The sequence below is a fragment of the Trichomycterus rosablanca genome, chromosome 6 (genome assembly GCF_030014385.1).
Source record: "Trichomycterus rosablanca isolate fTriRos1 chromosome 6, fTriRos1.hap1, whole genome shotgun sequence".
Taxonomy (NCBI): Eukaryota; Metazoa; Chordata; class Actinopteri; order Siluriformes; family Trichomycteridae; genus Trichomycterus; species Trichomycterus rosablanca.
Window position 1 is genome coordinate 41,096,327 of NC_085993.1, and position 15,551 is coordinate 41,111,877.

General features: G+C 40.5%; 1 protein-coding gene across 1 annotated transcript in view; it reads left to right on the forward strand.

Annotated features, from left to right (window-relative positions):
- The first annotated feature begins 987 nt into the window (after positions 1-987).
- The window catches only part of LOC134316567 (potassium voltage-gated channel subfamily B member 1-like), a 90,644-nt gene continuing 76,080 nt past the window's right edge, over positions 988-15,551 (forward strand). Inside the window, exons 1-2 of the mRNA XM_062996964.1 lie at positions 988-999; positions 4,583-5,137. Of these exons, the coding sequence (XP_062853034.1) occupies positions 988-999; positions 4,583-5,137 (567 nt within the window). The remainder of the gene's footprint in view (positions 1,000-4,582; positions 5,138-15,551) is intronic.

A 15,551-nucleotide genomic window follows, 5' to 3' on the forward strand; every position in this document is an offset into this window, starting at 1 on the left:
ACCTCTGGATATGACGCCGAACACGTGGACTCAACTTCTTTGGTCGACCCTGGCGAAGCCTGTTCCGAGTGGAACCTGTCCTGGAAAACCGCTGTATGACCTTGGCCACCATGCTGTAGCTCAGTTTCAGGGTGTTAGCAATCTTCTTATAGCCCAGGCCATCTTTGTGGAGAGCAACAATTCTATTTCTCACATCCTCAGAGAGTTCTTTGCCATGAGGTGCCATGTTGAATATCCAGTGGCCAGTATGAGAGAATTGTACCCAAAACACCAAATTTAACAGCCCTGCTCCCCATTTACACCTGGGACCTTGACACATGACACCAGGGAGGGACAACGACACATTTGGGCACAATTTGGACATGTTCACTGTGGGGTGTACTCACTTATGTTGCCAGCCATTTAGACATTAATGGCTGTGTGTTAAGTTATTTTCAGAAGACAGTAAATCTACACTGCTATACAAGTTGTACACTGACTACTCTAAGTTATATCCAAGTTTCATGTCTATAGTGTTGTCCCATGAAAAGATATAATGAAATATTTGCAGAAATGTGAGGGGTGTACTCACTTTTGTGATACACTGTATGTATACTTAACAACACTACCAGTCTTACATACAGAGCGACAGAATTGGCTTTAATACTTAAAGTATTTAATACTTGAGTACGATATCACTTTAGCAATGTGGTACTTAAACTTTTCAGACCAAACACCAGCCCTGTAAGTCACCTCACAGGTACACACACCATACACAAATATACACAGTAGGCCTATGTGTATGTACATTGAGCACCTTACATTTAACTACAAGTGGTAAGCCTGTTTCACAATATGGTCTGGGTTCTTTCTCAGTGCTGATGTAAATAAATCCAGAGAACTGTCTGTGTTAAGATAAAACAGCAGATAGTGAGACGATGTATAAGCCTCCGTATTCTCAACAGGTGTGTCTGAGAGATTCAATCCACTATTTTTCTTTATTACATAATGCCAGGTTTTGCAATGTATTTACTTTTTGACTTATGATTGTGAAAATGCAGTAAAGGACAATGTCTTATTAATATTTACAGTGGCACTCTTGACTCACAGCAAAAAAGTCTTGGGTTAAATTCACAGATCCTTTCTGTGTGAAGTTTGCATGTTATCCCCATGCCCTTGTTGGTTTCTTTCAGGAGTTCCGGTTTCCTCCCACAGTCTAAAGACATGCAAGTGAGGTGAATTTGAGTTACAAAGTTGTCCATGAACTTGTTTGACATTGAACTTAAACTGATCTGATGAATCGTGTGTAATCTGTAGCTACCTGTTCCGTCATTAATGCAACCAAAAGTGGAAACAACATGATGTTAAAATCCTAATAAACAAACAAAAATAACAAATTTATGAAAATCTGGGTATATACTACAACATATTAGCATACACTAGGTGATATTATAACAACATATTATAATGATATTACAACATAAATATCAGACTACTGTCAACATATCCATATTTAGTTATGCAATATTTAGTAAACTTTTCATATTTTATGTTTAAATTATCTTTAAAGCATCTTTTCCATACTGTGCACCTCTACACAAAGCCCGAAGCAGTGAGCAGCTTTCAGTTCGAAAGTGCAGAGTAGTTAATCTGTAGTGAACTATAAACATAACCTGCTTATGTGTGCTAGTACAGGCCATGATCGCTTTAGGGGAGGATGAGCAGGACACAGGAACACCTTGAAATGTCAAGTTGAAACAGTGAGTCACTTTAAAAGTCACCTTTAAAGGCTAGTTTTAGGAAACTGCCTTTATCACCAGATAAGTGGAGACAGATTGCAGAGAAGAAAATGGTTTCTCTGGTTTCAGCACTGGACAGCGATCATTTCAAGGGAGATTCTCTGTCTGGTGGATTGGGACATTCTCATTAGAAGATAATGAACATGGCCTGTGAGCTCCTTCCTCTGTTTTATGGGATTTTCTTGCTTTATTAGTTCCTGAACTGAAATCTATACTTAATACACGGAATGGAAAAATAATGTGTTAAACATACAAAGGTGTAAAAAGTAACAGTTCCTTGTTATTGCATATCTACCTCACTGGATTATTTTATACCATTAAACAAAACATACAATACAAAGCAAGATTAAGTACATACAAGACTATTTATTTGTTTTATTTAAGGATTGACTTTTTTTTTACTGAAACACTATGCCATAAGATAAAAAACAGTGCTGAAACACAGTATGTAAAAGTTTACGAAGCCATTTTAATGCTCCAGGATTTCATCAAACCACATGATGGTGAATTTACCCACTAGTGGCTGATCCATTTAAATGGATGATTCCCAATTCTTTTTAATCAACATTCTGTGGAAAGACCTATTCAAATTGAGACATTTTGGACACCAAATAATATGTGTCTGAAGCAAACACAGCATTTCATAGTAAGAGCATGAGTGTTTGTTTTTTTATTAGGATTTTAACGTCATGTTTTACACTTTGGTTACATTCATGACAGAAACGGTAGTTACTCATTACACAAGGTTAATCAGTTCACAAGGTTATATCGAACACAGTCTTGGACAATTTAGTGTCTCCAATTAACCTCACTTGCATGTCTTTGGACTGTGGGAGGAAACCGGAGCACCCGGAGGAAACCCACGCGGACACGGGGAGAACATGCAAACTCCACACAGAAAGGACCCGGATCGCCCCACCTGGGGATCGAACCCAGGATCTTCTTGCTGTGAGGCGACAGTGCTACCCACTGAGCCACCGTGCCGCCCCGAGCATGAGTGTAGTAGCGTAATAGTGTTGGGGTACCAATATTAATGATTTCCTCTCTCTATGAATGAAAGATTCTCTGTCCCGAATAGCTAAAATAAAGCATAATTAGGTTATACAGCAGGACAATATTTCAAAATGCAAAGAAAGGTTCAGATCTGAATGACTAATAAATACACATAGTTCTTGAGTGGCTTCCTGACTTGAACCATATAAAGTTATTGTGGTAAGATAAGCAGTTTATGCCTGAATTCCTAGCAATGTGATTCTTTTAAAACAGTTTTGCAAAAATAAGAATAAGCCACAAATCCTTTAAGCCAATTTAAAAGCCCAGTATCAAATTACAGAAATTGTTACGTTGCAGTTATTGCTGCTAAGAGCTTACATCAAGTTAGGAGAGAAATGACTGTTTTACAAGGATAATATGGCTGTGCCATATTCATGATCAGCCATACCATTAAAACCACCTCTTTGTTTCTACACTCACTGTCCATTTTATATAGAAACTTTTTGTAGATCTACAATTACTGACTGTAATCCATCTGTTTCTCTGCATGCTTTGTTAGCCCCCTTTCACCCTGTTCTTCAATGGTCAGGACACTCCCAGGACCACCACAGAGCAGGTATTATTTGGGTGTTGGATCATTCTCAGCACTGCAGTGACACTGACATGGTGGTGGTGTGTTAGTGTGTGTTGTGCTGGTATGAGTGGATCAGACACAGCAGCGCTGCTGGAGTTTTTAAATACTGTGTCCACTCACTGTCCACTCTATTAGACACTCCTACCTAGTTGGTCCACCTTGTAGATGTAAAGTCAGAGACGATCGCTCATCTATTGCTGCTGTTTGAGTTGGTCATCTTCAAGACCTTCATCAGTGGTCACAGGACGCTGCCCATGGGGCGGTGTTGGATGGGGATATCTTTGGTTGGTGGACCATTCTCAGTCCAGCAGGGACAGTGAGGTGTTTAAAAACTCCATCAGCATTGCTGTGTCTGATCCACTCATACCAGCACAACACACACTAACACACCACCACCATGTCAGTGTCCCTGCAGTGCTGAGAATGACCCACCACCCAAATAATACCTGCTCTGTAATGGTCCTGTGGGGGTCCTGACCATTGAAAAACAGCATGAAAGGGGGCTAACAAAGCATGCAAAGAAACAGATGGACCACAGCCAGTAATTGTAGAACTACAAAGTGCTTTTATATGGTAAATGGAGCTGATAAAATGGACAGTAAGTGTAGGAACAAGGAGGTTTTAATGTTATGGCTGATCGGTGTACTACAGGGAGAACCAGGATGGTGGTGTAACTGCATTTATTGTGATCGAATCTGAGGGTTGTAGTAAATATCACATGGCATTGGCAGTTGTGGGTCAGTGGTTAAGCTACTGGACTGCCAAGCTGTCTTTGTTGGGCCCATAAGGCCTTAAGACCACATTTGCTTGGATGTGCCTTGTAATAAATGTAGGTTGCATTGAATAAATGGCAATTGAATGGCTTATTGTAATTTCCATTCTTTAATCTATTTATTCTTTGATATTTTTCTATTTGATCTAATTAGGCAGCATTCATTGTAACCGTAGAAGCAGCTAAGTCTAACGCACTGGAAACATTGCAGGCTGATTAGGCTCCAGATTTGTTTATGTATTAGTTAAAAATGTTTTAATCATGCAGGATTTAAGGGGTTGAGATAACTTTCTATTTCTTTTTTCCAGCTGGCAGAATGAAGGAGAAGAGGAACAGATTAAGGCGGTAGTTCCTTTTGACACTTACATCTGTTTATCTTTTGGGTAAGCAGAAAGCACGAAGGAGATGATTAAAACAGGTGCTCGCACCAACGCCACCGTGCCACCCGAGCCGGTGGAGATAATCCGGAGCAAGGCGGGCTCACGCCGCGTACGCCTAAACGTGGGTGGCCTCCTTCACGAGGTGCTATGGAGGACGCTGGATCGGCTGCCCCGCACACGTCTAGGCAAGCTACGTGACTGCAACACGCACGAATCCATCATGGAGGTGTGTGATGATTACAACCTAGAGGACAACGAGTTCTTTTTTGACAGGCACCCTGGTGCATTTACGTCTATCCTGAATTTTTACCGTACGGGTAAGCTGCACATGATGGAGGAGATGTGCGCTCTCTCATTCAGCCAGGAACTTGACTTCTGGGGCATCGACGAGATCTACCTGGAGTCGTGCTGCCAGGCACGTTATCATCAGAAGAAGGAGCAGATGAACGAGGAACTGAAGCGGGAGGCAGAGACAATGCGTGAACGAGAGGGCGAGGAATTCGACAACACATGCTGCACAGAGAAGCGCATGAAACTTTGGGATCTGTTGGAGAAGCCAAGCTCATCTATGGCAGCAAAGGTAAGCTTGGTCATGTGGTCTTATTTTGCTTTGGGGAGAATGTAGATCGAGTTGAGTGAAATGAAATGCTGCCCACCTGTATGAGTATAATAGTATATTGTTTGTCATAGTGGCTGGGATGTCCAGGCCAGACACCTGTGCTGCACAGTTTTTAGTTTTTACAGAAATTATACTGATACCAATAATTTGAATATATAGGGGGATATACACCGATCAGCCATAACATTAAAACCACCTCCTTGTTTCTACACTTGTGTCTATTTTATCAGCTCTGCTTATCATACAGAAGCACTTTGAAATTCTACAATTACTGACTGTAGTCCATCTGTTTCTCTGCATTATTTGTTATCCCCCTTTCATGCTGTTCTTCAATGGTCAGGACCCCCACAGGACCACCGCAGAGCAGGTATTATTTAGGTGGTGGATCATTCTCAGCACTGAAGTGACACTGACATGGTGGTGGTGTGTTAGTGTGTGTTGTGCTGCTATGAGTGGATCAGACACAGCAGCGCTGCTAAAGTTTTTAAATACTGTGTCCACTCACTGTCCACTCTATTAAACACTCCTACCTAGTTGGTCAACCTTGTAGATGTAAAGTTCTATTGCTGCTCTATGAGTTGGTCATCTTCTAGACCTTGATCAGTTGGGTTGGTGGACTATTCTCAGTCCAGCAGTGACAGTGATGTTGCTGTGTCTGATCCACTCATACCAGCACAACACACACTAACACACCACCACCATGTCAGTGTCACTGCAGTGCTGAGAATGATCCAACACCCAAATAATACCTACTCTGTAGTGGTCCTAGGAGAGTCCTGACCATTGAAGAACAGCATGAAAGGTGGCTAACAAAGCATGCAGAGAAACAGATGGACTACAATCAGTAATTGTAGAACTACAAAGTGCTTCCATATGGTAAGTGGAGCTGAAAAAAATGGACAGTAAATGTAGAAACAAGGAGGTGGTTTTAATGTTAGGGTTGATCGGTGTATAGGCCAGGCCAATTGGAGAATCCTGGCTTAGCATTAAAATGTTTTGGGCCCAATAGAGCTGAAAGTAAAAACTGCTGCTCATGTTTAGAATAGAGAATTTGATTTTCATACAAAATGACCAGATTTACTCATAATAAGCTATGATTATAGTAATGCTGATATAGTATATGCTCCTGTAAAAGCCATTTGTCAGTCTAAATCTGAGAAAAGAACCATTCTAACCAGAACCATTGTTGTTACCCTAAACAGGGAGCTACAAACCCCATTTCCAGAAAAGTTGGGGCGTTTTGTAAAATGCAGTAAAAAGAAGAATCTGGTATTTGTTCATTCTCTTGAATCTTTATTTAACTGATAAAAGTAGAAAGAAAAGTTTTTAATACTCTCTGATCAGTAGGGGTGGGTTTATAAAATCGATTTTTCGATTCGAATCGATCTTTATTTGAACGATCCGATATCGATTCATATAAACGCGAGATCGATCTTTTAAATACGCCTCTTTTTACGGTGTACACGGAAATCTGTTACCCCTTTAATTTCGCGTGACCAGCCACTGTTTTTTTTGCGCAACGAGATCTCACCTGCACATCAGTTCAGCATGGCAGAAGCTCAAGTTATGTGTAGTTCACACTACATGATTTTTGCCCTGATTTTCGCTTGGCGACGGGTCAGCGCTAAAGTAGTAGATTACCGGTTCGGGAGGAACTCGGTGTTCGCTCTGCTATCAAAACTCGGCTCTAAATCAATGTGAGAAACAGCGAGGGGAAACACAGGGGAGAGGTTGTAAACAGGTGGTACAGGGGCGTAATATAGTTTCTATCAGAATACATCAGCACGCGAGTTTTACAGTATTTCTGACCTGATTGTTCTCTACAAAACAAAATATCCATGCTGCTCGTGTTGCCAAATCCACTCAGATTCCTTTATTTTTCTCCGTTTTCTACATCAGCGCACAAACGTTGATCTCTCGCTACTTGTTGATGTGCATGTTTGGACGTGGTATCATTAAACCTTTCATCAGTTCTCACGTTTGTTTTCGTGACAAAACGTAGTTTTGGAGACCAGAGAAGCTCGCCTGTGATTCCAGTTGGAGATAGATGGTGTAGTGTAAAACCCCCCTATCACCTGTGAGTCGTGCAGTGTGAACTGTACAGCGACCCGGCAAATCAGAAAGTCGTGTAGTGTAAACTTGGCATAAGCTGTTCAACAGCCAGGTGTATGTTTACATTACATTTACAATGTTGTAGTGTGTCAGACATATAAAATAATAATAAAAAATGAATGTTACTGTTTTCTGTTTTGGATTAATTATTTATGTAAACAAAATACACAAATATTTTTAATAATGAGTGTTCTTTGTACAATTATCACATTCGTTCTCTGAACATCTTTACATATTTAAACAAAACCTGTTAATTTTACTCAAATATGCCTAACTGTGTTGAATCGAAATCGAATCGAATCGGAAATCGAATCGAATCGGATCGGGACCTTGTGAATCGAATCGAATCGATCCAGGAAATTAGTGGCGATACCCAGCCCTACTGATCAGCTTCATTGTAGTTTGTAAATATGAATACCAACATTCTAAACTAATAGTCAGTGACCAAAGGCGAAGATCAAACCTAGGTGGCTGAAGCTGTAGAGTATTTGTCTGGTTCCTCTCAAGGTTTCTTCCTGTCGCCCTCGGCTTGCTCAACAGGGGTTTTTGGTCTGTTGGTCCTGGATTCTGTAAAGTTGCTTTGAGGCAACGTATATAGTAAAAAGCGCTATGTAAATACATTTGATTTGACTCGACTTGCTGCCTTACTTTACTACCATGTGGCTCAACAGAGAAAATCATTGTGAAATTTACTTCTGAAACTGAACTGTGGAACAGGTTGTCAGTCATTATTGCATACAATTTAGGAGTGTAGCGGTGTCTTTTAATAGTGTAATAACCTGTAATAACCTGTGGATATTAAAATTAAGCAGAGCAAAGTGCCAGTGCTCTAATTTTAATTAAAGAAGTGGTGTATGGTAGTCAGTATCATTTGCTTGTCTATTAGATCTATGAAAGTGCTTGATATCATATTTCATATCTAGTTAATGGAAAATGCAATGCTGTTGAGTTCAAAGTAATGCACTAGAGTGTCCCTGAGAGGCATCTGGAATCAATGTAATGGTGCTAAGGGAGTGTGTTGGGGTGTGCAGGGGTGTGCATTGTTCTGCTAGAGGAGATGTTTGATATTGTCAGTCATTACGTGCACTTAACCCACGAATGCTTTTAAACTTTTCATTTGTCTGCTCCCCTGACACAGGGTGAGTTCGTAATAGAGTACACCTCTGACATTTCATGTCTCTATGATAGGGCATTAACTGTGCATAATGTATTTATTAACTGATAGATGTTTAACCTTAACGTTGTAATTTTGACACTACTCCATACTGCTTAGGACCTGTGTTGAGGGTAACAGTGCTGGAGTGCTGGATTGTAATGGATTACTGTAATCTGATTACTTTCCATGTAACTAAGTAAAGTAACAGATTACAGGTAATGGTATATAATCACATCAGTTAGTGCCTTAATAACAATTTAGTTGCTTTTTTTTTACTTCTGTGCTTTTTAAGGCTGTTCCTCAGAGTACAGTTCATTGTTTGTGAGAAGATTAGGAGGTTCTTAGCATCTCCATCAAAAGAGTGGGTGGATAGTAAACAAAGTAAGAATGGGTGGGTAAAATGCCCGCTTTGTGACATATTCACATATAAAAACACTTTAATAAAGCTTTTAAAACTAGGTTAATAATGGAAAAAAGCTTACCATGAAACTTGTGGGACTTTCTGAGCACTTTCCTCTTCCCTATTCTATCTGGTCACCAGCATCTTATTCCTGTGTATTCTTATTCACTTATAATTCTGTTATTTTTATCATTTTAATTTTATATTTTCTTTCATTTTTGCTTTAGTAATGCATTTAATTTATATTATTTTTAAAATGTATTATTTCTTTTGTATTTTCTCATTTGTTAAGCACTTTGAATAACCGCAGTGTATGAAAGGTGCTTTATAAATAAACTTGCCTTGCCTTGCCTCGTGTAAGCATTATGCAGCCACTATAAATACAGTGAGGGTGGTCGGGTGGAGCAACAGTGAGGTAGGCAATCCTACTACCCTTAAATCTCAGCAGTGCTATCGGCTATTTGGCCATCTACACTGACATGATTGGCTAATGTTCAAGTGAGGGCCACGTGAAAATGCCTCGACATGTAGGCTCTCTGTGCCAGTCCCAAGCCTGGAGAAATTAGGATTTTGTTATACAGTATGTATATATATATATATATGTATGTATATGTATGTATAATCATACATATATACATTTTTATATATAAAGATGGATGGATGGATGGATGGATGGATGGATGGATGGATGGATGGATGGATGGATGGATGGATGGATGGATGGATGGATGGATGGATAGATAGATAGATAGATAGATAGATAGATAGATAGATAGATAGATAGATAGTACCATCCAGTGACTGTCTAATATAAAAAATGTACAGTTGCAATCGGAAAGTGATTTCGGGAGTGCTAACTAGTTTCTGACCCCTCTCTTGTGAAATCTTTATCCATTCTTTTCTTTCAAAAGCCTTCATCTCAGGTTTGATGGCTTTTGTGCTTCAACTGCTTTCTTCAATTTCATCTAAGATTTCTTATGAGATTTAAATTTGGAGACTGAGAACACTCCAGGATATACCAGGACTGATTTCTGAACCACACTTTGTTAGCTTGGATGTGTGCCTGGGAACACTGTTTTGCTGAAAAGTCCAATCATCATCAAAGTTCAATTTCACCACAGAAAGCAGAACATGGCCTGGGTATTTCTGAGAATCCATGATGACAGTCACACAGTCAAGACTGCCAGTTCCTGCAGCAGAAAAACATCCCACATCATCACTGACCTCTATGCTTGTCAGTGGGGATAGTGTTCTTCTGTTCAAAAGTCATGCCATTCTTGCACCAGACACCAGACAAACCACTAATTACACAGACAATTTTCTATCTCCAGTTGACCTCACTTGCATGTCCTTGGACTGTGGGAGGAAACCGGAGCTGCCGGAAGGAAGCCCACACAGACACAGGGGCCACAGTTATTAATAACTAATATACCCTCCTCGGACACAATCAGGATTCTCAACAGCGGAACACAAATTGGCTATGCTAAATCAGGAGAAAAATCCATAAATAAATAGAAAAAAATGAAGGTCAAGTGAAGTGAGCAATTCTCATTCATGTCAAGTAATACCCAGTAATCAACACACTTTAGGACATACTGTAAATCATTCTGCAATTAGCTTGAGAGGTAGGTCCATTTTAATCTTTCAGAACATTATGACCCCATCACATAATTTAGAGTGAGTGTTTCCTTCCCATGAAGCTTTTCGATGAGGCGACTGCCCTCAAGTACTGTAAAAGGAGACCTAAGACAATTAAAAGGCAACAAACACAGTTCTTGTTATTCCACTTATTCTGAAGTGCTGTGATACAGCACTGCATATTAAAGCACTGGATCACTTTGATGAAGTGGCTCTAATTACAGAGGGACGGGGTTTGAATTGAAGAACATTCTGTTCATATTTAAGTGTACTCTTTGGTATGCTAACAAGAGTGCATCTAGCTCAGCGTGCAGGGTTTTTTTCTCCAGCTCACAGTCACATGTTTTTTCTCAAGTTTTCTGAGTCAAGACTGAGATACAGAGGAGGAGCTGAAAACAAGCCTCTTCTTACATCCACTCACTGTTTTATTCTAGTGTTTACTGGCAATAACATCACTGTCATCGCTACTCTGTCTGGCAATGATCTTATATCCTTACAACTCAAAACATATAAGATTTTAAGCTTTCATGAATTATAGTGCTTTTATCTAGTCTTCAGTGTCAAACTGCTGTGCTAACACAAAATCATTAAATGCTTTTAAAATGCTGATATGGATCATTCACTTTTGTGGCATCATTTCACATTTTCACATTTCACATCACACTGACACAAGAATCCCCTTCTGATGTGTGATTGGTGAAAAAGGTTATGCTCATGGTTCAGGTTATGCTCGTGGGCCTACCTTCGATAACCCATCTCAATTGCTAAAAGTCTATGCACGTTTCATTTCTGGGGTAGTTTGGAAGTAGCTGCTCAGGTGGCGCAGCGGTAAAAACACACGCTCGAACCAGAGCTGGGATCTCGAATACATCGTATCGAATCTCAGCTCTGCCTGCCGGCTCGGATGAGCTGCCACATGAACAACGATTGGCCTGTTGTTCAGATATGGGTGGGACTAAGCCGGATGGGGTCTCTCTCTCATGACTGGTGCAATTACGACCTCTGCTGGCTGATTGATGGCGCCTGCACAGAGATGAGAAAAGAGTGCTCTCAGGGTGTGTCTCTCTGTACACAACGCTGAGCTGCACTGTACTCGTCAAAAGTGTAGGTGATAAGATGCATACGGCATAATGCCCACGTGTCGGAAGGGGAGTGGGTTAGCTTCGTTCTCCTCAATCAGAGCAGGGATTGGCATTGGTGGAGAGGAAGCATGACGCAATCGGGCAATTGGATGCGCTAACGGTGAAAAATGGGAGAAAATGTATAAACAAAATAAAATAAAATAAAAAGTAAATGGAAGTAGGTGCTGCACAGTAACAAACACAAAAGTGTTGGGACACACCTTGCCCTTCTTGCTGTAAGGTGACAGTGGTACCCCCTGTGCCACCCTGCCACTCTAATGAAATACATGTTAATAAAAATACCACCCTGACTGGTCTGTGGCTATGCCGCCCCATATGCAACAAACTGTGATGCACTGTGTATTCTGACACCTTTCTATCAGTACCAGCATTAAGTTCTTCAGCAATTTGAGCTACAGTAGCTCGTCTGTTGGATCGGACCACACAGGCCAGCCTTCACTCCCCACGTGCATCAATGAGCCTTGGCCGCCCATGACCCTGTCGCCGGTTTACCACTGTTCCTTTCTTGGACCACTTTTGATAGATACTGACCACTGCAGACTGGGAACACCCCACAAGAGCTGTAGTTTTGGAGACCCAGTCTTATCCAGTCGTCTAGCCATCCCAATTTGGCCCTTGCCAAACTCACTCAAATCTTTACGCTTGCCCATTTTTCCTGCTTTTAACACATCAACTTTGAGGATGAAATGTTCACTTGCTGCCTAATATATCCCACCCACTAACAGGTGCCGTGATGAAGAGATAATCAGTGTTACTCACTTCACCTGTCAGTGGTCATAATGTTATGCCTGGTCAGTGTATATACATAAATGATATTCTAAATAAAGCTTAAATTAGTATCCTAATTATTAGTTTTCTGAAAATTCTTTATGTGGGGGAAAAACCAGGGCCGGCTATTTTTTTTTTATTATCTCTGAACCTGTAACAGGGCGAGCGGCTTCTGCTGCTTCCCCCCCCCCCCCTCCCATTTTTCTCACTGCCCCCCAATCAACGCAGTCCAGAACCGGGGCTGGGAAAAACCTTTAGAGATTGAATACTTTTTAAAGCCGTTGTAACTTATTGGACAGAGAGTGGGTGGGAGAGATATACTGTGAGTGTTTGTATATACTGTATGAGAAAGGGAAAAGAGAGAGTGTGGAGATGGAGAATGAGATGAAGGGGAGAGGTTGATGCCAGGGCAATGCCTTTGATTTTGTTGCTAATGTTGACAAATAAGCCCCCAGTCCCATGCTGTTCTCTCAATCCACAATAAAAGTGTCAGCAGCAGGTTTAATAGCACCAGGGCCATGGCTACCTCGTTTCCAGGCATTAATTGCAGGGCAGAAAGGGTAAAACTTCAGTAAGGCACATCCACTGACTCCTTCACATGCATTTTTCAGCGCAGATTAATTTTTAATGGCACATTAATTATGCTCGACTTTGTGCCGAGGCCAGGGAAGGTGCAATATGGACTATCCATAACCATCATTGTCACCCTCCTGGCAAGTACTGTGGAGTTATCACCTCCCAAAATACATACAGGAGACAGTCTTCTCCACAGGGGTAAATTTTTATCATCAGAAAGTCTATGTGAGAGATGATATGTGACCTGTGCTTGAGATGGGTCTGTCTATCATATTTGTTCTAATTAACAGAACGATCATGTATTCCTCAACATATTTGATATATAAGCTTTGAATGAGTTGCTGTATAATATGTTGTATGGCTGTGTTATGAGCAGTTATTGTAAAATATCATATTGAATGCAATTCTTTATAGATAACCGCAGTGCTTTATCAAAAAAGCCAAGATGTATAGTAAAAATCCCCAAAGGGCAACAACATCTTGCAAAGAAAAAGTTCCTGTGAACAACTTTTGTTGAAATTATAAACAAGTAATTAACAAGCAAGTAAACAAACAAAAAATGCACTATTATAAAGCTATGATTTACCCTGCAGCCAGATCTGCTGTGATATTTACGTCAGATCTGTGCTGTTATTACAATTACTCAACACCTTTTGACTAATAGCAGTCAATCAAGGATTTAAGGATTGCCGAACCCTGCCCTGACCGAGGAGATCGAAGCTAACCCATATCCCCTCCGAAACATGAGCAGCAGCAGGATGCATTTTTGCCACCCACACATTGATGAGTGTGGCGCCACCTAGCGTTGCATGCGGAGAGACACACCCTAAGGGCACTCTTCTTCATCTCTGTGCAGGTGTCTCTAATGAGCCGGCAGAGGTCGTAATCACATTCTGACAGAGAGAGACCCACATCCGGTTCTTTGTCTCGCCCCCCAACTGAGCAACCGGCCAATCGTTGCTCACACAGCCACTCAGCCTCGAACTGGTAAGGCAGAGCTGGATTCGATACGAGGTACTCAGAATTCAGTTCTGGTTGCAGCGTGTCTTTTTACCGCTGTGCCACCTGAGCGGCTGCTTTCTTGGGTTTTGTGCCTGTTGTGTGATGGAGAGAATCAGTGGGTGGCACCTGGTGAAAATGAGATACGAATGAGCTTATGGAATTTAGACAAAGTCAAAGTCGTTGTTTCTATTTACATACTATGTACTAAATAGCATGCCAAGATAGAGACAAGACCATATGTAGTGTACTTAAATATAGTTTGGGATGTTGCATCCTAAACACATTACAAACTTGAAATTAAGAGGGTCTAAGGATGGGTGTTTTGTAAGTTTAGAAGGATCCATGTGTGTACCAGTGTTATACTTAACAAAAGCAACAACTAAGTAAATAAAAACAATATAATACACTAGCATTAAAGAAGAAATTAAACATGACAATGCAGCATGTAGTCTGAAGATTTTAAAAGTAATGTTTCTTTTTTTAATACTTTAAACGTAAAAGAATAATTTTGTTGTACTGTACACCTGTATGTATAAATGACAGATAAAGGCATTTAAATTACCCGTAAGTATGAGCAAGGGTAAATCATTACCTAAGTAATATCCTGTAATGGCCTGGCTACTTCAGGCCATTTCTAGGGTTCAGGGTTCATTCTATGCTTGGGCCCAGTGTGCCAGAAGTAGGCTATGGACCCACCCAAACCCTGACCTAGATAAAGCGGTTAGTTAAAGATGCATTTGACTGTACAAAAGCTAGATCTTATTCTTTCAAAATAAAATGAAATAATGAAAATAGCTAAAACATATTAATTTTATTTCAACATTCTTTCAGCAACACTTACTAAGGTTTTTTATTTGAAAAAAAAGCCAATAAATAAATAAAATAGTGGTTTGCAGAAAGATAACAAGTCCACTTATTCTAGTGCTACACAAAATAGATATGCTCTATCCACAAACACAACATAAAATTGTTTAATATATAAAAGAAACGAAAAACTAACGCCGTGGTTCGAATCTCGGCTCTGCTACGCCACCTACGCCACCTACCAACTTCTAGCTGTCGGCCGGGCGCCATCCAGCGGGCACGAATGGCAGTGCCTGCAGCACTGTAGCAAAATTGGCTACTGAGTCTGCTGGGTGGAAGAAGCCCGGGTTAGGTGGGTGGAGTCTTCAAACGCTGTGCAAGGACCCTGGATAGCAGACCGCGGCGCCTGTGCAGAAGTGGATGAGCTACATGTGCAAATCCGAATATACCGTCCTCGAACGCAATCGGGATCCCAAGCAGCGGAAGACTAATTGGCTATGCTAAATCAGGAGAAAAAGGGAGAAAATGCATAAATAAATAGAAAAAAATATATAATTTCTAAACTAAAATAGCATAGAAAAAATACTCAGTGTATTAAAACTAATAATAAGAATTACAAATATTAAACTAATACTTACACAAACAGATATGACTCAGCGGAAACATAATTGTTTAGCACCATGTGCATTAAAGGTTTTGATTTCAACCACAAGCCACTTTTACTTTTTTCAAAACCACTAGAATAACAAAGTGTTATCTTATCCTAGAGACGTTCTG